Source organism: Lycorma delicatula, chromosome 11 (genome assembly GCF_047948215.1).
Source record: "Lycorma delicatula isolate Av1 chromosome 11, ASM4794821v1, whole genome shotgun sequence".
Classification (NCBI taxonomy): domain Eukaryota; kingdom Metazoa; phylum Arthropoda; class Insecta; order Hemiptera; family Fulgoridae; genus Lycorma; species Lycorma delicatula.
In genome coordinates, this window is record NC_134465.1 from 25017164 (window position 1) to 25042521 (window position 25358).

Here is a 25358-nt window from a genome sequence, read left to right on the forward strand (position 1 = left end):
CGGGGTTTGAGGCAGGCATAATAAAAGACCGAGACCCGGTCCCTGGGGCGGGGCTGGGGACAGCTTTCCTGGACCTGGCTACCTACCTAGGGATTGGAGGCAGGCAAGCAATAAAATTAATGAAAGATCCGACCGGGGGGGCCGACCTGCCGTGCCGGAATTGTAGCCGGTGGGCGGGAAGGCCCCCTTAGAGTATAAGGACACTCTCTCAGACCGAGTATACTTATATGGATAACCGGTTTGGGGGAGAAGGAAAAAAAACAAAATAAAACATCCGTTATATTCATTGGAGATCGTAATTTATCCAATAAAATAAGATAAATCACTTGATTTTTGCAGTCATTCTAAATTACAATGGGTAAGATACAAACAAATTACATTTCACTCTAATATAAAGAAAGAACATCTTTTTCGTTTATTTTCGATAACCCCGAAAACTACTAAACCAGTCATTAAGAAAATTTCAACTGTTGCTTTCATTCGACCCCCGGGGTGTCTTATTTTTTTTCTGTTTAGCCTCCGGGAATCACCGTCAGGTATTACTTCAGAGGATGATATATATAACATTAAGCGAATTGTAGTCTTGTAAAGTATCAGGTCAACCGTTCCTGAGATGTGCGGTTAATTTAAACTCAACCACCAAAGAACACCGGTATCCACGATCTATTATTCAAATCAGTATAAAAGAAAAACTGCCTTTACTAGGATTTGAAAGTTGGAACTCTCGACTTCGAAATCAGCTGATTTACTAAGACGCGTTCACCACTATTTCAACCCGGTGGTTTCCCCCAGGAGGTCCACGATACTTTAAACTCACCAATATTACTGCTATATAAATCATAAAGAAAAACAAAACATAAATAAATAAACTATTACTCCTTTTGCTAAATTTAATATCATTGTGTATATCAAAAGATTTGTTTATGTCTATACTGATTATTGTCTATGATTATATCGCCTTTTTCAGACAGTTTTTAAGCGATTTATTACATTTACTGTTACTCTCTAATCTGGTGGCGACCCAGGACAACCATCCCCACTTTAAAAGTTCCAAAGGTTTCATCGGAGTAAGCCTTACACGTAATCAGAATAGATTCGACATTCAATCTGGTATTAATATTTTCTTAATCCCTAGGTCGGCAAGGTAACAGACAGGAAGAAAAAATTCTAGGCTACAAGAAATAATGATTGTAGACAAGGTAAATTTACGTCAAAATAGTTCTCAAAAATTTAACCCACCGGGTTGGTCTAGTGGTGAACGCGTCTTCCCAAATCAGCTAATTTGGAAGTCGAGAGTTCTAGCGTTCAAGTCCTAGTAAAGGCAGTTACTTTTATACGTATTTGAATACCAGATCGTGGATACTGGTGTTCTTTGTTGGTTGGGTTTCAATTAATCACACATCTCAGGAATGGTCGAACTGAGACTGTTCAAGATTACACTTCATTTACATTTATACATATCATCCTCGTTCATCCTCTGAAGTAATATCTGAACGGTAATTCCGAGGCTAAACTGGAAAAAGAAAGAAAGTCCTTAAAATCTTGAACGTATACGTTTACCTAAAAATCGAACTCAATATTGAAGATATATGTTAGGTCTCAAACCAGATTTTGATTATCATTCTGAAATTTATTATCTGTATTTTAAAGACATTCAAACAGGTAACGTGATTAAAATATTAACTATATAATGCCAATAAATGGAATGGTGAAACTGCTGTAATTAGTTAAGTCGGTTGCAAAATAAGTTTTGAAGAATTTATATATCTTACGAACACAACCTTTACCTAAACATTTTATTTTACCCGTTAATCTGAGAAAAGTTATGCCTCAGAGCGATAGCCCATACCTAAATAATAAAAAATATTTCCAGTTTTGAAGTTCTATGCTAGTAATAGATATAAAAATAACAAATGAACTTTACAAAAAAATACGCTCTAGACAATGAAGTACTTGGTGCTTACGGATTAAATGTGGTTCTCCTAATAAGTACGTTGGGATATACATTTAAGGATGAGAGAAATTTAACAATTTATAACTTTAATTATAAGCTTTGTTATTAAAACGCCTCTTATTTAATTTAGATATAAAAGTTGTTAAAAAATGATAATTTTTTATATTAACAGGATAATAAATTTTTGAAACGCATATGAAGAGACACGTGCAAAAATAACGCTTTGTTAAATCTAATCATTGTTGATTTATTTATAAGCAAAAAAGGCCTTTATTTTTGTAGAAACTTCTAACAAAATACTACATTTGTCTAAAATGTTTTAGTACATTAGTAAATAATATTATGTCTTAGATGCGGATAAACATAAAAAGCCAGCAAAGAAACTAAAGTAATAGAATATTTAAAAAAATGGAATAATACATTATAGAAAGGATATATAGCATCTTTAAAATTGCATAAGCAATCCAAATAAATAAATAAATACTATGTGCTTGTTTTATAAATGTGTTATTTAATATGATAAACTTTTAAAAGCTTTAAATGTAAGTGAAACGTTATCAGTATTGTATAATTTACGAGTAGTAAATGGAACTTTGCATACTGTAGGAAAAACAAATAAAATTGTAAAATATAATCTGATGCCTTATTTACTCGTTATAATTTATGTTTAAATAACAAAAGAAGAAATATATATATATATATATATATATATATATATATATATATATGTATATGTGTATATATATATATATATATATATTAGCGTTCCTCCGTCGCGGCTTCACACGCAATACTTTTAGGTAGATTTCATAAGAAAGCTACCTATTGTAATGGGTACCATGATTCGACTCCGGAAAATTTCGACATATCTTCGCGTTTCACATCCCTTAGACCCCAAAACCATGTCACCTCAAAAGTTTATATATACATATATATATATATATATATATATATATATATATATATATATATATATATATATATATATATTTCACTTTCTTGTGGACACAATAACTGCCGTAATTTTGCGACAATCACTTTCAAATTGTTCCTTAAAAATAATTCGTCCCAAAATCTCGATCAAGTTCGTTAATGGCCAAAATCAGACCATGTGGGAGAAGGCTTTGTCGAAAAAACAAAATATCGAATTCGTGTAAAGTTTCTAATAATCTTTGGATAAGGGCATAAAACTTATTTAAGTAAATTTCTTATATCACCAACGATTGGCTCAAGGGGTTGAAAAAATGGGGTTTCGAAAAAATCTTACATCCCTTAATAGGCACAGTATCGAATGATTTAAAGTGGTCGTTAGTCCTCTAAACATAAACTAAAACCTTTGTCTGTAACAATTTTTTATACGACTAACCCTTACGGCAACGTATGAACAAAATATTGCTGGACTTGTAAGAAGATGGGGCTTGTCGTATGATAAATACTGAAACTTTTTTCACGTGCAAACATTTCCGTATTGAGTAAATTTGTATTTTTTCTTACCTTTAAGATGGAAATTTTCTTTATACCCTACTTAGCACCGGTGAAATCTATCCCTGCCTTCCTGCTTGCCGAAAGGGATTTTTTTAATAGCAATTAAAAAATAATAAATTTGTGTCTCCTAATAATAAATAACAATAAATTTTTGTCTCCTTACGTTCCTTAAATATTAATCTTAAATTAATATTAATCGTAAATTTTTATTTACTGTTAATTCTAGTATTGTAAATTAGTATCAAATTAAGTAATAATTTTCTCAGAATAATAGACCTAATAATCATGACAAAGAATTACATCAATTTTCTCTCAACCGATTTTAAAAAATAAAATGTCATTTTGTTCAAAATAAAAGGATTAATATTTCAGATAAAAACATCGATTTTGATAAAACTACAATTTATGGAGATATAACAGATTTAAAAATATACATGGCCGCCATTTTGTAATTTGCGAAGTTACTTAAGTCCTGATTTTTTGCTAATTTTAAAACTTTATTACCATGATGCTTACCAAATATTAGTGTGATTCGTCTATCCGAACTTGAGATAATTTTTTTTTTTTTTGTCTTCAGTCATTTGACTGGTTTGATGCAGCTCTCCAAGATTCCCTATCTAGTGCTGGTCGTTTCATTTCAGTATACCCTCTACATCCTACACATCCTTAACAATTTGTTTTACATATTCCAAACGTGGCCTGCCTACACAATTTTTTCCTTCTACCTGTCCTTCCAATATTAAAGCGACTATTCCAGGATGCCTTAGTATGTGGCCTATAAGTCTGTCTCTTCTTTTAACTATATTTTTCCAAACGCTTCTTTCTTCATCTATTTGCCGCAATACATCTTCATTTGTCACTTTATCCACCCGTCTGATTTTTAACATTCTCCTATAGCACCGCATTTCAAAAGCTTCTAATCTTTTCTTCTCAGATACTCCGATCGTCCAAGTTTCACTTCCATATAAAGCGACACTCCAAACATACACTTTCAAAAATATTTTCCTGACATTTAAATTAATTTTTGATGTAAACAAATTATATTTCTTACTGAAGGCTTGTTTAGCTTGTGCTATTCGGCATTTTATATCGCTCCTGCTTCGTTCATCGTTAGTAATTATACTTCCCAAATAACAAAATTCTTCTACCTCCATAATCTTTTCTCCTCCTACTTTCACATTCATTTGTCCATCTTCATTATTTCTGCTACATTTCATTACTTTCGTTTTGTTCTTGTTTATTTTCACGCGATAGTTCTTGCGTAGGACTTCATCCATGCCGTTCATTGTTTCTTCTAAATCCTTTTTACTCTCGGCTAGAATTACTATATCATCAGTAATTTTTATATAAAAATAAAAAACGGCAGACAGCGGGAGAACGAAGGAGAAATTGCCATTTTTCCTAAAGATATTTTTTGTTTATTTTTACAAGTAGAATCCGAAAAAGTATAGCCAGCTCACCATTTTTGAAACATTCTATATATAATGAAACTTTGTTTGTAATAGAAGCACGCGAGAACCAACCAACCGACAGCTACCATGTTTTCATAACACAATTTTATTATCCCAGGAAATATGTGAATCCATAGAAAGCGTCCCTAAACCTCCCCTTTAGCTAGACGGTCGGGTAAGTGAAGTGAGCTCTGACCGGCTAGTATATATGTTTATCACTAAAACTTAGTGTTCTGTTTTTAGTAATAACTTAAATAATTTTTGAAAAATTAAAATACTTTTTATTTAGATTAAAAAAAAACTTTCACTGTAGTTAACACTGCATTAATTTATATTACTATATGAAGAGGGTTTTTTTTTGTTCGGGATAAACAAAAAACTACCCGATCTATCGCTATTAAATTTTTACCCATGTTTGTCATTACCCATGTTTGTTATACCCATGTCATGTTTGTCATACCCATGTTTGTTTCCATAACTGGAAGGTTTTTGGATATATTTCATCTCAAAAAAAAAAAAAAAATATATATATATATATATATGGTTTGAACTGATAGATTATGAAAATCGAAAAATCAATTTCTTGATTTTTTTGAGTTACACTCCGAGTTTCAAGGGTTAAAATTGATTATTGAATTTTTCTTGAAACCCTGCTATTATTTTGACATAATTTTTTGTATTATAATTTAATAATTTTAGACTTTCTATAATACGTATTTTTTCGTATTTTAAATGTTTATAGTGAGTGAATTTGTGCAAGAGTGAATACCTAATGAGCTATTTAAAAGAAAAACAAGACAAATAAGGCTTAACTTTGTTGAGTTAATTAGTTGTTCAATTCAATCTATTTATGCAATTCTTCATTTAAATTTTTGCGGACGAAGTAAATTTTAGTATATATACAGATTAAATCACTAAGTTCTCCCGGAACTTTCATAACCCATTCTACTCGTGAAAATAATGGAAAAAGTTCTCATATATATATATATATATATATATATATATATATATATATATATATATATGTCCTAAAATTATTTATTTGCGAGTTACGGCTAGTATTCGCTCGGATTTCAGCTGATCCGGTGAAATCAAGTCGTACTGAAATTTTTAGAACGTTAATTAAGGGACAGAATTAGTGATTTCTTAGGATTTTTGACCTGAAAAATCTAATAAAATAGGTTCAAGAACTATAACTGCAGTATTTTTTTTTAGAGATCTCAGGTGAAAACTAATAATTTGTGGTAAAAAACCAGATATTTTATGTTTGATGTAAAATAACTTTGCTCAATGGGTAATAAACACATAAAACGTTTTAACAAAATTTGTAGAGAATTTAATTCTGACCAAGATGATGTAAGAAGTTGAATAAAAAAAAAGAAAAATTATAAAAATTCAAACTATAAAGTTTTACCCCTAATTAAGGGGTAAATTTAACGATTTTATATTAAAAATATTGGTCCCAGAACTGTATTTTCAATAGTTTTTAAAAATATGGGGTAAAATATAAAAGTTTGGTGGACGCAAAACACACTATTTTACATTTGGCGGATAAAAGATATAGGTTTTTAAACAAAACCTATATAGAATTTGAATCTTAATAAAATGCTGTAATGATAACCTTATGAATTAAATTAAAAATGATACTAAAATCTTGAATTATTTAAATATTAAAATTTAACTATATATATTATATATATGTATTTTAGATATTACGAAAGTAAATTTTTATAATTTATCTTATATCTATTATAGATAATAAAATTATAACTACGGTCATTTTTGTGCGCAAATCACGCAAAAATTATTGCTCTGATTGTAATAAAACTTTGCATATTTATAGCTTATTGGATTGATAATTATCTCCACTTATTATTATTATACTCCTAAAGGGGTTAATATATTCAGTAAAGAAAAAAATTAATCCTTTTAATTCATTATATTCCTGTTGCCATGGTAACAGAAATATAATATTTGAAAAATATTATATCTAATATTACATAAATTTCTGTTTTAATATTTAGTATTTTTGGTATAATTAGCTAAATTAGCGCACATTTAGCGAACTTTACAGGGTTTTGATTGTTTATTTTGTCTATCGATGTTGGATTGTCAAAATTTATAAAAACATGCCTTCAAAAAAGAGAATAATAAATAATAACTTTTAATAATAAAAAAGTAACCTTTTTTATTATTTAAAGTCTGCTAAAACAATGAAAGTTCTCGGTCCTCTGAAACAGATGAAGTGCTGTTCTCCGTTAACTGCTGACCGAGAACGCTAAGCCCAGACTCGAACTGTAATAAATTTTCAACGCGGGAAACGTTGGAGTAAAAATAGATAGCTATTCAAGCTTTCTTTGTTATTTATCAATATTTTCTCACAACCATTAGGATAGCAATCGGCGGTTGTGGGGGTCTAGGGGCGGAGAACCCGAGCAAATAAATAATTAATCTACTAACGACCAGAAATTAAGTTTTAAAAAATTCTTATACAACAGTACATAATTAATCATTATTTGATGATATCGTTTTGTTACTGTGAAATTGAGCTTATCCTTTTTTTTTTATTGTTGTGAATTTGATTAATATAACCACGAAAATATATCACATAATGAAATAAAGACAAACCAAGGATAACAATATTAATTGTACATTATTTACATTGTAAATTGTTCTTTTTTAATGAAATAGTAAAAAATATAATTCATTTATTGTAAAAATGACCTTGACCTCACGTAATTTAGTCATTTAATTTATATTTTAAAAAATGTGAATTTTGATATAGCATAAAATAATATACCGAAATATATTTTATATATTTCCCAGTTGTTATAAATATTAATTTTTTCTATCTCACTCTTTCCAATTTTATACACTTAAATTCCATAAGCTTCGAATTACATTAAACGACCTTTAACTATTAAAAAAAGTAAACATCCGTATAAATTAAAATTAGTTAACAAATATGTCATAATATATTAATGAATTCAACATATCAGCTAACTTTAACCACTTTACATTATCAAGGTTGGAACGTCAATCAAAAATATATAAGTAGGGTAATAATTAACAACTAATAGTAGCATAATATATTCATAAAATTACTAATCAAAAAATGGGAGTGTTTTAAATAAGAGGTATTAAGAGACAAAATATTAAATTTGAATATTCGTAATGAAGGTGTAAGATAAATTAAATTTACTTTACGTAATATATTTACATAATGTTATTATAGAGATAAAAAGTGGTAATCATGTAATTCGCTTTTTTTATCTATTATTACTATATTAAAACCTAACAATTATACTTAAATTTAAGGCGATTTATTTGTGTATAAAATTAAATTATTTATGTAAACCTGTAATCATAAATAAAGAAAAAAAACCTAACTAGTTTATATAACAAGAAAGATGTGAGAAAATTATCAATTAACGGGACTACGAAGAAATTCCACATTACAGTTGATCTTTTTAAAATAATTTCAGAATTTCTATGGAATTAAATTATTATTTTAATTATGTTTTTTTTTTAATAATCTGTTCAACAATATATAACAACTAATTAATTTTAAAATAATAATAATAATAATAATAATAAGAGAAATAAAACCATAAAGCATACGTCTAAAACTTAGAACTTCATATAGCTTAAACTTGATATTTCAATTTTAACTAAAAAAAAAAAAAAATATATATATATACAGAGAGTCCCATATAAAACGCATCACTCATCCATGAAATTTCAAAAGTCAAGCTTACTCCCTTACTCGTTACTAAAATGTACTCGTCCAACATCTGAACATTGCGGCGACGCAGTAGAACACTACCGATAGTAACAGCATTGCAATCATAACGTTCAGTGTATTGCTAGAGACAAGATGGTGTTTTCGCTAGATGAACGTGATTTCATTGTTGAGTCGTACCTCAGTACGAAATCAGTGGTTGCAGTGCAAGATTTGTTTCGCCATAAGTACCCAGATAAACCCGCTCCTAACAAAACATCAGTATTAAGGTCAGTCGCAAAATTTAGAGAGACCGGTTCTGTTAATAACAAGGAACACAAAAGATCTGCGTTAGTGTTGAATACAGATACAGTCGCTGAAATCAAAGACCGATTACTCGCCTCGTCAAATAAATCGATCAGACGTTTGTCTGCTGAAGTTAAATTGTCTAAATCGACTGTTCATCGGGCGACCAAACGATTACAACTACGACCTTATAGCATTTAAACGGTTCATCAACTTCTTGAGCCCGACAAAGAAAAACGGCTACAATATTGTCAACGGTTCTGTAAATTTCTGCGTGACGGAATTAACGTTATGGATTCGTTATTTTTGACAGATGAAGCACGGTTTCATTTGGATGGCTACGTAAACAGCCAAAACAGTAGAATTTGGAGCGCTGAAAACCCCCACGTTTATCACGAAAAACAATTACACCCGCAGAAGTCGGGTGTGTGGTGCGCGATATCGCTGAAACATACCAAGATCTCCAGATTTGACTGCGGCGGATTTTTTTCTACGGGATTACCTCAAAGAAAAAGCTTACAGCGACAAACCATGAACACTTGAACAATTGAAAGTCAATATTGAACAAGCTGTATTAAATATCCAGCCACAAACTTTGAAAAAAGTTGCAAGAAACGCTGTAAAAAGAATTGAAGCTTGCATTCAAGAAGATGGCGGCCATTCCAACATTTACTCTAAATGTAAGGTAATGGATGGTAATAATAAAAATTACATTTACATTTACATATGCCTTTTTATTATTTCAATACCTACCAATATAAGGTTGGGTTGCGTTTTATTTGGGACACTCTGTATTTAATTAATTCAAGATGTACTTTTAAAAAAATACCTTTCGGCACGCAAGAAAGCGAAGGTAGATTTCACCGGTGCTAAGTAGGGGGTAAAAAAGATTTCTACCTTAAAGTTAAGAAAAACTTCAAATTTACTCAATACGTCAATGGTTGCTTATGAAAAAAATGTTTCACATGTTTAGCAAACGACAAGTTCCATCTTCTTATAACTCCAGCAAACTTTTGGTCATCCCTTGACGTAAGGATTGGTCATATCAAAAATTGTTTTAGACAAAACTTTAGTAATGTTTAGAAACCCACCGGCTTGGTCTAGTGGTGAACGGGTCTTCCCAAATCAGCTGATTTGGTAGTCGAGAGTGTTCAAGCGTTCAAGTCCTAATAAAGTCAGTTATTTTTACACGGTTTTGAATACTAGATCGTGGATACCGGTGCTCCTTTGTGGATGGGTTTCAATTAACCACACATCTCAGAAAAGGTAGAATTGAGACTGTATAAGATTACACTTCATTTATACTCTTACATATCATCGTCTGAACTATTATCAGAAAGGTAACTACCGGAGGCTAAACCGGAAAAAGAAAGAAAGGTAATGTTTAGATGACCAACGACCACTTTAAACCGATTCGATACTGTGCCTATTAAGGGAGGTATGAAATTGTTGTCTTCAAAACCCCATTTTTCCCACGTCCTGGGCCAGTGGAGATATCAAAAAACATTACTTATATAAGATTTAGGTCCTTATTCAAAAAATAGTAGGAACTTTAAACGAGTTTCCTATTATAGGAAATTCAAACGAATTACTTTAAGTAAAATATCGAATTTTACTTAATAAGAAGAATGTTATAGTGATATTTTGTTTTTTCGAATAAGCTCCCCATTTTCACCTCCATGATCCGATTTTGGTCGTTAACGAACTCGACTGAGATATTCAGACGACTTATTTTTAAGGAACAATTTGAAAGTGATTGGCACAAAATTACGGCACTTATCGTGTCCAGAATAAAGTGAAATATATATATATATATATATAAACTGTTGAGCGGACGGTAGTTTTGGGGTCTGGGGGAAGTGGAACGCGAAGATATGTCGAAATTTCCCGAAAGTCACATGATGGTACCTATTACAATATGTAGATTTCGTACGAAATCTACCTAAAATACATGAGATATTATGAGATAATACATGAGATATTAAACTATAAAAGAATAAAAATTATAAATAACAAATGACGCTAATTTTATAAGATCAATAAAAAAATTTTTTAAAAATTACTGGTTTCTTTTCTTAAACCAGTTTTCCAGCTGCTACCTTGGACTGAGTGAGTTTGTAAAAGCAAATGTAATTAACACTACCGGCTTCCAGATCTGACGTAGCTGCAATAAATGTAAATGTACAAGCTAAACATGTAGTCTAGAACAGACTCAAGTTGACCACTACAGAGACGTATGGTTAATTGAAACCCAGCCACCAAGTAACACCGTATCCAAAGACTAGCATTCAAATCCATTTAAAAGCAGCTGATTTTACAAGGAGTCGAACCTTTCGATTTCGAAAATCAGCTGATTTTGCGATGACGAGTTTAACCACTAGACTAACACAGCGGGTTAAAAAAAAACTACAAATTTACCGTTACACTTACTGATAAGTCGTTAATAATTTTAACTATTTATGCGACTATAAATAAAAATAAATAATATTGTAGTAAAATCATATTATTTTCTCAGTAATATTTAGATTTATAAATTTCATTCATGATCTGTCGTCTTTTCTAAAAGACTAGTCATTCCTATTTGTATATTTAACTTATTGTTTGTGAGAAATTTTGTTTTGTTAGTACGTAACACTCTCACAGACGGTTATAGTATTTGTCTCATGTTACAAGCTAATTTTAGCTTATTATTATGATATTTTTTTAACGTTGAATCCAGGTGTGACCGTAAAATTTATACAACGGCTAAGGATTTCTTAATTGTCATTCGTATAAAATGATTGGAAATTGTTAAAACATTTTATTTTTATATTAAGAACTTGTAAAGATTTGTTGTAAGTGATAGGGTATTTTTAATAATTAATTAAATACGTCTGAAAATATTTATGAATGAACTATATTTATGCTCAGAGTGGAATAATTTAGAGGAGTAACCAATATGATTAATATGGTATTAAAATCGTACGATGACATTAACACTGATTATTATGACTCAATCAATCTAGGAAAAATAAATTTATGGGGGTAATATGATTTAATAAATACTAAAAAAAAACCGGACCTACGGCCCGCCGTGAAAATGTTAAATGGTTTATGTTTCATTACATATGATTTTGTTAAATTTTTTCGCCAATTGTAATTAAATACCGTTCATGAATTTAGCGTACTAACAACAACAAAAACTTTTATAACGAAAAGCTTCAAAAACCTGAACATTTTTAATTATTTCTTGAGCTGTGATTTTTTAACACAGCTCTTAACTCCAATGTTTTCCTTCTGTATCCCCAAAACACAAATATAATTTTAGATAAATATTTATGAAAAAAAAGTAAATAATAAAAACAAAATGAAGAAAAATAATAGCAAAAAATTGGATTAACAACTGTATAAGAAATTACATTGTTCGTACTATAAACAGTACGTTATTTACGTTAAAAGTACGTTATTTACGTGTATTCTGTACTTATTAATTTTTATAAAATTAAAAAAAAGAAGCGTTTGCAGTAAGTAGTCTTTTTTAATAAAATGTAAAAAAATAAGAAGTATAATAAATGTAATCAACGTACTGCTTATAGTACACAATACAATTTATTATACAGTTGTTAGTTCATTTTTTTTCCGCTACATGGTAATTATATGTAAGAAGCGCTTCATTCAAAATAAAAATGTGAGCACATACAGCAAACAAACCAGCGCACCATGCTTCTTGATACAAATGATTCTTTATTAATGACATCATAACTGATATTTTAGTCACTATTTTTATCGTAGAATAACCCATACCAGAAAATCAGTAGTGTAACTTTACTAAACAGCCGGCTAAGTGTAAAGCCATGACGTATGTTTTGCGGTTTTTATGGTATAGAAGAGCCAAAGAGCCACTCGACAAACCTTTTTGTATCGTAAATTCAAGAACTCGGTTGAAATCTAGTTTTACTTCAGTCACTTGACCTGTTCCATGCAATTAGAGTACCTATTGAATAAAAGCTTAGCGTTTAGAAGAAAATGTTGATTATGAAAAAGGCAATGGTGACTTAGAAAGTAATGAAGAACACGCGTATCCAGATTTCAAATGTGAGTACATGAAATACCAAAAAGTTATTCAAACAAGCATTAACCATTTCACGGCTGATTACTGTAGTTATAAGCAACTCCCACCACTAAAATGTAGAAGAAAGGCGCTTCCAAAATAGAGATGTGTGACAGATCCACCACATCAGCAGTGAAAGGGTTAATAATGATCGTATTTCCAATATTAAGGTTTTTAAAATGCATTCATAGTTACTGACTTCAAGATTAACGAGAATAGATCAAGTCAGAAACTTCTAAATTCCTCTTGTAACATGCTTCTTAGTTTACGCCAAGTCTCGATCAGGTGTGGCGAGTATTGAAGAAGCTTGGCGTTCCTAACCGTTTTGTTACCCTCATTCGGAACCTATATTTAAAGTACAGCGCGTGGTTTGACTGGAAAATTACACAACGGAACGCTTTTATCAATCGAGAAGAGTACGACCGGGATGTGTTCTGTCTCCGATCATATTCAACATTTACGGCGAATATATCATGCGGAAGAGCCTGAAAAACTGGCATGGCTGTGCAGGAATAGGAAGCCGGTGTACAACCAACTTAAGGTTTGCTAAAGATACGACTCTGTTTACAGGCTCTGAAGATGAAACGAAGGAAATTCTTGCCCGAGTCAGCAATAAAACGAGGAACTAGTACTGAAATTAAAAATCAGAAAAACAAAAGTTATGATCGTAGACAGAGCCAACGATCATGGGCTGTGTGATTTCTAAAAGATGGACAGTTTCGTATATTTTGGACCCACAATAGATAAATATGGTGTTCGTCGGCTGAAATACGAAGAAGAATTATCTTATCAAAGGAGGCCCTAATGAAGTTGCTAGCTACTTGAAAGGATAGGACAATCACGAGAAATAAAAAGCTGAGACTGCTTTGGGTCTTTCCATTATTGATGTACGGCGTTGAGACCTAGACCATGAAGGTGGAAGACCGTAGGAAAATTGATGAATTCGAAATTTGGGCCTACAGAAGAATTCCCTGAGTCGCGTGAACGGAAAACAGTACGAACCTCTCGATTACAAACGATCATCAGAGAAAGGATCAGTGATGACGATGAAGAACCAATAAGAGCAAAAGTTATAAACAAATCGGTAAGTGCTTCACGCTTTAAATCATCAAGTAGAGGTTTTAATCTAATCATTCAACCTTAATAACCTGTATCTGAGTTTATAATAAATTATAAATAAGGTAGTGCATTAAAAACAGATAAATGTAAAGTATAATAATATGCAACTAATTTATTCATAAACTGTCTCTTGAAAATGACCTAGCAAAACTACTTTCAGTAACATTTATGTTTACTTAACATGTTATAGTTAAAACAATTTTTTCTTATAAATAAATAAATAAGAAATTTTCATTTTATTTTTCTAGTTATTTGAAAACAGGTAAACCTTCAGGGAAGTAATTGAAGGTTGCCATATTACTGCAGATTATAAGATACTAGTCTAAAGCAAGTTACATACAAATGCAGTTCCTGAACTTCAATGATTGCAAACAACATTTTGCTATGTCGTTTGACATAGAAATAGTTTGCAATAGTAACGCTTCAATATATTTTTATCAAATATTGAATTAGTTCCTTATTTTTATTTTTATCATTTATTCTGCTAACTTTATTATTTTAATTATTGCATTATTTCCTATAATTGATTTTATTCATCACACAAATCACTTGACAATAAACCTGCTAAAAATGGGGATCACATTAGAAGGTTGAACCGATTACGTTTTCGGCCTGAGTGTTCCTATAACTTCTTAATATATCTATAGTTTTATACAAGTTCAGGTGCTTTCCAACGGAATTATGTAAATTTAAAATAAAAAATAATTTATTCATAAGTTTTAAATATTTTTTTATAAAACAATAACAGTTTTTAGTTAATTAATTTTATTATTATTATTATTATTATTATTATTTATCGGTAAATTTTTAATATGCAGGAATTTTTTAAATTAAGAAAAATTTAAAACCATATTTTTTTTTGTTGTTTTTTTTTATGCTTTAAGACCTTGAATTGAATAAACTACTGAAGTGATGCAAAGGAATTGAAAGGAGATAAGGTTCATGCAAAAATAAAAGACAGAGATGGCAGAAGGTCAATGTCCACGAAAGACGACACCGCACGTACATTGAAAACCTGAAAAGTAAGGTAATATTTTTACCGTAAGCTATTCAACAATTTTCCTGCAATTTTTAATTCCTTTCTGTATTTTTCTAATTTAATATTATTTTTAAAATATTTATTTTATACTATACTTTAAAAAGTACTAAAAAAAATTATGGACTGTATTAAAATATTGGTGTAATATATTTATGTTAAAAAAAAAAAAAAAAAAAAAAAAAATTAAATTGCAAATTGTAATTACAATTTCTACATAACGTAATTATTGGTACCATTTATTTGATAATCATAGTGCTGTGATTTTCCTTATATATAAATTTGTTTAGTTACAATCTTAATAAATAATATTTTAAAAACATATATGTATATAGATGGGGTGATATTAAAGAATGGAAACGGCTTTTCATTTTCTGTTTAGCCTCTAGAACCACCGTAAGGTATTACTTCAGAGGATGACATGGATGACATGTATAAATGTAAATGAAGTGTAGCTTATACAGTCAGTCTCAGGCCGACCATTCCGGAGATGTGTGGTTAATTGAAACCCAACTACCGAAGAGTACCGGTATCCAAGCTCTAGTATTCAAATCCATATAAAAGTAATTACTAGGATTTGAACCTTAGAACTTTCGACTTCGGAATCGGCTTGGTTTCACTAGACCAACCCGGTAGGTTATGGAAACGGCTTCAAAGAGTATTAAGAAGTATAAACAAGTGCAGATGTACATAGTTACTACTTTATATTGTGTTTGAAAATTTTGTCCGCCATCTTGAATCCACCATATCGAATCAATCATTTCTTTCTTTTTATATATAAAAGTTTAAATGTTACACATAATTTTAATATATAATTTTACAAGAAAAACGACGTGAAAACCGTTTCTCGATAAACGTGTTCCTTTTCAATTTATAAACGACGAAATTTGCAATATAAAATTCGCGATGGTAATTAAACGATGTAAAATGGCCGGTTGTAACTTTTTTATTTAGTAATACCTTTACAATTACATTCAATAATAGACTTTAAGCAGTTAATGTGTTGGAATTATTGGCCTAAACGCTAATAACAACAGCCTATATATTCATAATAATAAATAGCATTAATAATAATACACAGTTGCTAATAATTTTCAACATAAGAGATTAAATTGTTAGTCAAGTACATCAAGATAATTTTGTAATTGCATAGACTTGAACTTGTTTCAACCTCACAGTATCCCTCGGTTTTGAAATATGAAGCCGCCTCCATAGTTTAATATCAATCTGTATATTTAATTATTTATTAAACGGTTGAAATGCCGTAAAAAATCATTTTTATTATTTAAATGATGTTTAAATTTTTTCACTGAGAAATCCTTTCATGTGACAAGGAGGTACATAAATTAACAATAAATATTCACCTAACTTTAGATCTGTTAAGTATTTTGAATATAAAAAAAAAAATATTTACATATTTTTACACGTAAAAAAATTGCATTTAGTAATGTGATATAGAAAATATTTTAAATTTCGTAGTACAAGATTTTATATATATATTATTATTTTTTCTTCAATTTTAACTTGCACATAATATTTTAAAGGTAACCAAGATTTCATTAAAGAATTTAATATTAATAAAATTAGTTTATTTATTCACACGTTTAACTAATAAGTTATTTATTAAATGACTTTAGCAAGGAAGAACAAATGATTTAAAAGGCTAAACGTTGAATGATGAACTATATTATATTCCTAAGCGTGCAATAACTAAAGTTATGATGGTCAAGGACAAATCAAGGTGGCTGCTGTACACATATATGGTCTAAACAACAATTTACTGTAAATATAACCACCTAAAAACTAACTACACAAATACAAATTTCGTAATATATTTACTTATTCCATAATTATATTTTTAAAAACTAAACACTGATCTTACCTAATGTACTAATTATATATTTTTTTTATCTACATACATTTTTGTATCATATTAGGGAAATCAATTTTCAAATAAATTATAAAAAAACATCTTTCTTAACAACATTTTAACTGAACTGGAATTATAACTTATGTTAAATCAAATGTGATTCTAAAAATATATCCTTACTAGAAGACCCGGCAATGCTGCTAGATTAAATGAACACAATTGAAAGTTTGATAAAATATTAACCAAATGAACATTACGAAATTTCACAACTTTTACCTTTTCCCCTTCTTCCTTTTCCAATTTTCATTTTTACCATATTTTTTTTTTTTGTTTAACCTCCGGGGCCGCAGTTAAGCATTACTGTACAGAGGATGAGATGAATGATTTGTAGCGTGTGTGAAAAATGCCATGCCTGACCGGGATTCGAACCCAGGACCTCCGGGTGAAAGGCCGAGACGCTACCACTCGCGCCACGGAGGCCGGCATTTTTACCATATTACCCTTCCCTTTCACCACGCTCCTCTTAATCCCTTTAAGAGGAGCGCCCCACGCTCCTCTTAGCTATTCCCTTTTCCCCGACTTTCCCTTTCATTCCCCCAATTCTCATTATTTTTTTTCTTTCTCTCTTCCTTTTCCCCTTTTATTTTTATTTTTTCTCCTTTCCCCTTTCCATTTTTCATTTTCCCCGTTTTCCCCTTCTTCTTCCGTTTTACCTTTTCCGATATTTCCCTTTCTCCCTTTTTCCCCGCGTGTAAATCGGTCTTGTAGTTTTTAGTCTATAGCGGATACACATATTGGAAACATTGAAATGGAATCCTAAAATATTTAATATAGCGTGTGTTGCTTTTACGACCAACAAATATCGTTGTTTTTTTTTAAAAACGCATGTTTTACCTGTCAGAGGTATGACATCTATATAATAGTAGGTATATAAAAACACGCACATATTTGAATGCAACGTTGTGTCAAAATTTCAAAGCAATCGGTGAAGAACTTTCGGAGATTCAAGAATTTGTAAAAATAATATTTACATTTTTATTTATATAAATTATTATTTGTCAAATAACTAAGCCTTTCTTACTCTTCTCATCCATTTTGGAAAAATTTATGCTATTATATTTCAACAAATATGTTAATTTCAGTAAAAATTGGTTATTTAAAAAAAAAAAAAAAGTATTGATAAGTCTTTTTTCTCCCGGGCTATTAATAATACATTTAAAAAATGTTTTTTTCTAAAAATATTCACGTATAGATTAAGCTTAACAAATCAGCTTAAGTATAGTTTTCTCTAAATCTAACACCTTCTTAAATAAGGCTATAATAAGATAAAGAGAAATTAAAAAAAAAAAAAACTTTTAGGGCCTATAAGTTAAAAAAAAACTTAAAAAACAGTTGTAGGACTTTTCTGTCACACGGCTTACACACAAACACACACGCGCGCGCGCAAAGGGAGATTGAGAGTGAGTGAGTGAGAGAGAGACAGACACACGTACACATATAAATTAATTAAAAATATTTATAATTTTATTTCCATATAATATTTTTTGTTTATTTAATCAATGATTCTAACTAAAGCACGCGCAAATACTGTATTTCAATCGCGCGGGTGTGGCGGTACTAGCGGCCACTTTAAATACTTTTATACACTTTAAACAAATATTATTCATTTATTTAATTATACGACTCATCTGTAACGTCACAACATAGCGGACTACTACAACAGCTGTATGACACTAGCGCTCCTTGTGGTTAGAAAAGTTACTATTGATGCAGAATACCCACTTAGCCACTAGTTTTTTAGAGCATTTTTTGGGGTGCGGATGCGATTTTGTAAAAAAAAACATTTTTTGGAAATATTAGTTTTTAATTGTTAACAAATATACCAAAGAAAAATATGACCTTAATTAGTCGAAATTCCTAGTTACTGAGGGTGACCGTGCTCTACAGTTTCACCCTCTTGACCTTTTAAGTTGAAAATTGAATGGTATCCGAAAAAAAAAATTCAATGTCCGATATATAGAACTAATCTGACCAATTTTGGTGAAAATCGGTCCAGTAGTTTGGAGATATAAGGAGTGCGACATCAAACACACACGTACATACGAACTTCCGGAAAATTTACAATAGATTTTTTGGGTTCCTTAGGTGTCAAAACGTGAAGATCCGGTGAAAACCGCATATACCCAAATTTGACCGATTACAATACTTTCCATTCTAAAGCTTTAGCTCTGCTATAGCGTTAGAAGGGAAAGTAAAAACATATATACATTTCTTAATAGCTCTATTCATAAAGTATAAACATTCAAAAGATAGTTGAAAAAATATTTAAACCGAAGGGAAGTAGAAGTAAAAGAATTAAAAAAACATATATTTTTATTTTAAGAAGTTGGGGTTGATTTTTTGAAAGACTTTTTGAATTATTTATGCGTTTTAGGAAACAAATTTGCTTTAATAAAGTCTTCTCTAAAATACCTGTGAAGAAAATCGAAATTAGTTTTTCCGAGATTTTCCCCACATCTTTAACGAAAAATGAAAAAACTTTAATACGATCAATGCTCCCCATAAATAGAAATATTTGAGCCAGATTTGATTAAAATCGGTTTGTAAATCCTGAGATATAAATCCAAAAGCAGTGCGACAAACATATATATTTTTTTGATTTAGATGAATTAGTTAGATCCTAAAAAGTAACGATTTACAAAAAAATTCGATGCCCCAGTTTTTAAATGATCACCTACTTTCCTCTCTAATACAGCTATTCTAGCTATGTATCCCGGGAAGTAAAAATTAAATAACTAATAGTTTCTTATCAGGTTGGGTAAGGCATAAATGAATCTATTTTTTGGTAAATCGCTTATCAGAGTGGTAATTTTATTGGTTCAGATTGATAAACAATAATTTAATTCCTGATATTATTAATGAAATTTTTTAATTATTATTTTTTTAAGAAAAATATTAATAAAAAAATAAATAGGTAGGCCCCCTGAATCTCCTGAACCCGATGGCATCTATGAGGGACGTGCGATGCTAAACTTCCGATCCAACCCCGCGAGTGGCGGGTTGATGATAGAGAAAGTTTAGGCGGTAGGGTGCAGGCATACATTCGCACTCTTAGTAACATGTTGTGGAACCTTTTAGCGAGTCCGACACTCAGTATGTAAATGGTATTCCTTCGACTCACCGAAAAAAAATTAGGTTGACCATCACTTGGGATATAAACGAGACTAATTTTGAAACTACCTATAAAAAATATTAAATAGCCGCTAATTTTATTAGGGTCCCAGCTGAAGTTTTATACAGCAAAATTTTTATTTCTCAGTACCCTTTAAAATGATGTGTCACAATTCTACCCCTTCATATAAAAGTCTGGAGTTGCTCTTTGAGGGACCATATTATTTGTATCATGCCTAAAAGTAGGTCGTTTCAAGGTAGGGGCAACGTAGGAACATTTATTAAATTATATTTTTATTTGTTTTAGTTAGGTTATTTAATGATTCCCATATTTTATGTTATACATAAATTTCAGGATATGTTCTATTGGTGCAAATTAAAGAGAAATTTCATATAAATGTAGGTTTTTAAATGCTTCATTTGTGGATACCAGTTGGTGAAATATTTTCCCTGATTTGTGAGCCTTCGATAATATTTAGCCAAAATTTGGACCCAAATCGAACCCAAATAAGGGGTAAATTTAGTGATTTTATAAAATATGACCGGAAAAATTGAAAAAAAAAAAATAGGTCCTAGAAATGTATTTACAATCTTTTTGAGAAATCTGGGGTAAAATACAAAAAGGGTAAAAAAATTGGAGTCTTAAAACATCCTATTTTATATTGGCGTCAAATAAATTTGTTAAATAGGTAATAAACATATGAATATTAAAAAAAAAAACTTGTAGAGAATTTGATTCTGAGTAAAATATAAAGAAACTAAATACAAACGTAAGAGTTTTGCAATTGATTTTAATTCTGTATACACAAAATTTTAATACATTGTAATTAAATTTAAAAAAAAAAAAAATTATAAAACCAATAAAAGAATATAAAATTTGTAATGTCAGTTATAAAATAATAAACCTTATTATTTTATATTTTATCACTAATAAGTATAATTTATAATTAAAAAATCAATAAAAAAAAAAATTACGATAAAAATATTAACTATTTTTTTTTTTTTTTTTAAATTTTAATATTATTTTATAATCAGTGATTCAAGTTTTAAACCGGATATATATAAAATGCAAGCATATTAGGCTAAGTTTTAGTAAAACAAATTTTACTTCATTTAGCCTAACAAAAACACTGCGAAAAATGCTAAACATACCCTTGTACATAAAAAAAAACCTCATATATAAAGACCGGATTATATGCAATTGCATATTTACATATGCATTTGCATATTAGGCACATTCTCACCGGTTATTGCATATTTTCCTTAAAATCTGGTGATGATGCATATTTTCGCTACATTACAATATTTTTCAGTAGGGTACCTTGTTAATGAATGAAATCTTATGTTGTAGCCGGCCAAACCGTTTAGCTCTAAGAGCCAAACGGCTCTTAGAGCGCACTTAACAGCCGCGGAACAATACCTCTGATTGCTTATTTTACAAAAGTAACAAAATATTAAATAATTGTTAATTATCGAATTTATCGATCTGTTATTCAACTACTTACTGTATGGTGATTTTGAAATAATAAAACTAATAATTACTATTATTTTTTATTATTTTAAGTAGCATATTTTGACACTTTACATGCATATTTCAAGCTTTTTATGTTGCATATAATCCGGTCTCTACTCATATATAATGATTATAAATTGCGAACCGTTCGACAGGAAATCTCTCTGGCCAGCCTACTCTATTAAAATCGTTTGGATCAGCACCAAATTATGTGGCAGTTAATTTATTGGATAACACAATCAGTGATTTTTCAAGATTGGTCAGAATCAATATTCGCGATCTGATTTATCGTCTCAGTTAGGTAACTTATAGTCCGGCCTTACAGAGTATTCTTCTATTTCATTTCCTTTATTTCGTTATTATTATTATTAAGTCACAAACCACTGGGTCTGTGGCTACTTAATGTTGGTTCAAGCAGATCTTATTTACTTATTGTTCAATTGTCTTATTGAACAGATTGTAAAGTTGCTATGGCGTTACAAAAAAAATAAAATAAATAATTTAACTATTGTTTATCGACAAGAAACATAATATGATATAGTTTATTTTTATTATTTATTACCTTCAGAACCAAAATAGCTACAACGGTAACCATGAAATAGATATTAAACAAGTTTTATTAAATAACAACACTAGTGACATTTAACCAAAAATAACATTAAAAAAAAATCAGAACATGCACGTAATTTTTCAAGTTGAGACTTGAAAATTGTAAGTAATTCGTAATATAATGTAGAAAATGAGTCTTTTTAAAAGAAGATTATAAAAGTTTATTTACCTTAGGATTTGGTAATAACAGAATTGGTGTAATATAATTGTAAGAGCTAAAAAAAAAAATAATTAATTAATTAATAATAAAGTAATATTAATGAAGTGCTATAATTATTGCCAGCCTTCATGATGGATGTAATGGCCTTTAATCTTTTACTAGATCCTATTTGCCTGTAAGAGCCGAGTCGAATGAACAGTAAATTTCTAAACCAATTAAAAAATTAATAATTTGACGATGTATTTTAAAATAAAATTAAATCTATTAATTAGAAATTGTTAAAGGAATATTTCAAAATACGATAATATAAAAAGGGAAAGAAAAATTTTTACGCAGATCTGTACAAGAAGACCGAATTTTCGTTATTTTATTTTGTTTCCTTTTGAAAAAGTATTAAATCATTCTTATATAAAATTTTACAACAAAAACCTTTAATCGGAAAAAACTGTTAAATGTCAAAAACGCACTACAAGAAAAAATAAAATTATTTCTTATGATAAATTCCGCAGATAAAGAAACAATAACGTTCCAATTTTCAGCATCAAAACAAACCAAACTTTTAACTTCCGATATACTTCAGATATACTGCTAAAGCATATAAAAATTTCAATAAAATTTATTTAGTAATTTTGGACATTTTCGAGCCAAAAAGGTTTATACATAAGACTCTTTATACCTCAAAACACGAAAAAAAAATTAATTTTCAACCCCAACTCTCACCATACCATAAAAAGTTACACCGTAATTTTCTTCGAAAAGTCGGTAAAACGAAGGCATGAAAAAATTATGAATTTTCATGAACAAATTTGTACCAATATCTAAAAAGCAAAAATTGTGAACTATTTTTTTTAAATAGTTAAGTTTAGATGTATCTCTATCTATTTAAATATAACAATGTTGTTAAAACATGATCAAATAACATTTTTGTGCAAGTTTCCAAGTAGAAAATTAAAAAAAAATTATGAAAATAAAAAAATGGTAACATGAAATATGTAAATTGAATACAGAAATCTATTGTTATTTTCTGTATTAAATCCAAGAAAAATGTTTAAATGTACGCAAGTATTAAAAAAGTAGTTTAAAATTTAGTTACCTATTTGCTTAGCTGATTTTAATTAGCATCAAAATTTGTTCGGAGTACAAAATTAAAAGTTCAGTTAAATGATTAAAATATTTAATAAAAAAACAAATTTTATATTTACTTTAATACAACTTAGTTATTTTAACACGGATTTGAGTACTAAATCGTGGACACCGGTGTTCTTTGGTGGTTGGGTTTCAATTAACCACCCATCTCAGGAACGGTCGAACTGAGACTGTAAAAGACTACACTTCATTTATACTCATACATATCATCCTCATTCATCCTCTGAAGTATTATCTGAAAGGTAATTACCAGAAGCTAAACAGGAAAAAGAAAGAAGACATTTTAACAATTTTTTACATGAATATATACATCTAAGATGTTGGTTTACGATATCTACCCACGGTAAGCGTTAAGCAGATGACAATAAAGCACAGAAACGTTTATTATTTTCATGAAAGAGTGAGCATTACCAGTTAATATTCATTAGCCCTGTGGAAATTGGTATGAATTTTATTTTAATTTATTTTATTAATGTTTTTAAATTTGTTTTATAAATTAACACACAAACAAATTTTATTATTTGATAAATAATATATATATATATATATATATTAAATGTTATCCAACTTTAGAAAAAAACTTCAACCCTATAATAATTAAACGAGCCCTTAAAAATTTAAAAGAAAAAAATTCAAAATGTAAGAAAGCTAAATCACAAAATGTATCTTCTTATGTAGATTGTTCAATCTAATTAAATATTAATAAAAATTATAAAACAAAAGAAAATAACAATAATAAACAAAATTGAAAAAATACCAAAAAATAAATTAAATAACTTTAAGAAAAATAATAATTTCAACAATTTTTTAATTATAGATCGTTTTTACAAAAAAAAATAAAAATTTCCTGTTTTTTGAGGTCAAGAAATAATTTATTTATTTTGGAAATAATAATAATAAACAGCAAATTATATTAATAAAAAAAATATTAATTAAAAATAATATTTTTGAAATTATTTTTTAAATGTTCATATAAGCAAATATTAGTAAAATCTGCTCAATTCTAAAACCAAATTATTATAATAATCATTAAGAAAAATAATAATAATTGAAAAAAATAAATATATTTTTAGATAGTTCAAAAGATGTATATAAATATTTTTAATTACAAAAATAAACTACCAACCTGCAAAAACATTAAAAATTTGTAATCCAAATGTAACTGTTAAAATATAACACCACATTAAAAAATTCGACCCGCTTCCCATCCTGGATGAATGTAAACTAAACTTGGTATAGGCTACAGAAATGTATTGTTACACAAGTCCAGGGTTACGTGTATTTCTATACTTCTCATAAACCCCACACAGCAGTTCTGTTCACCGGCCAGAAGTCACTGAAGAATCTAGACGACCTTAGTAAAGTAGTTTTATACTTACGCATAAAGAATATTGCGAATTTCAAGCGAAACATGCTACACTGTTTCCATTTCTTATCATTGATATTTTGGTTGTAAAATTAACAGAACAATTTTTAATTAAATTAGTTCACCTTGCAATAAGTAAAGATGTAAACCAGTTTTAAGTGAAAAGTATTCCTCTAATATAGTAAAACGTGAATTTAATCGCAATAGAATTATCTAGTTTAAATCTAATTTATCTGTTTTAAATTATCGTACATAATAAAAATTATTTTAACAGTTAATTATAAAGAAAAGAGAGAAATTTTTTTAACAAAAACAACAAAAGTAGTTGAAAAAATTAATCAATGTTTATTTACATTTCAAT

General features: G+C 29.2%; 1 protein-coding gene across 1 annotated transcript in view; it reads right to left on the minus strand.

The window, feature by feature from the left end:
- LOC142332155 (nose resistant to fluoxetine protein 6-like) overlaps positions 1-24914 on the minus strand; it is a 128227-nt gene extending 103313 nt beyond the window's left edge. Inside the window, exon 1 of the mRNA XM_075378426.1 lies at positions 24758-24914. Coding sequence (XP_075234541.1) covers positions 24758-24839 — 82 coding nt within the window. The 5' untranslated portion in view covers positions 24840-24914. The remainder of the gene's footprint in view (positions 1-24757) is intronic.
- Positions 24915-25358: the final 444 nt, after the last annotated feature.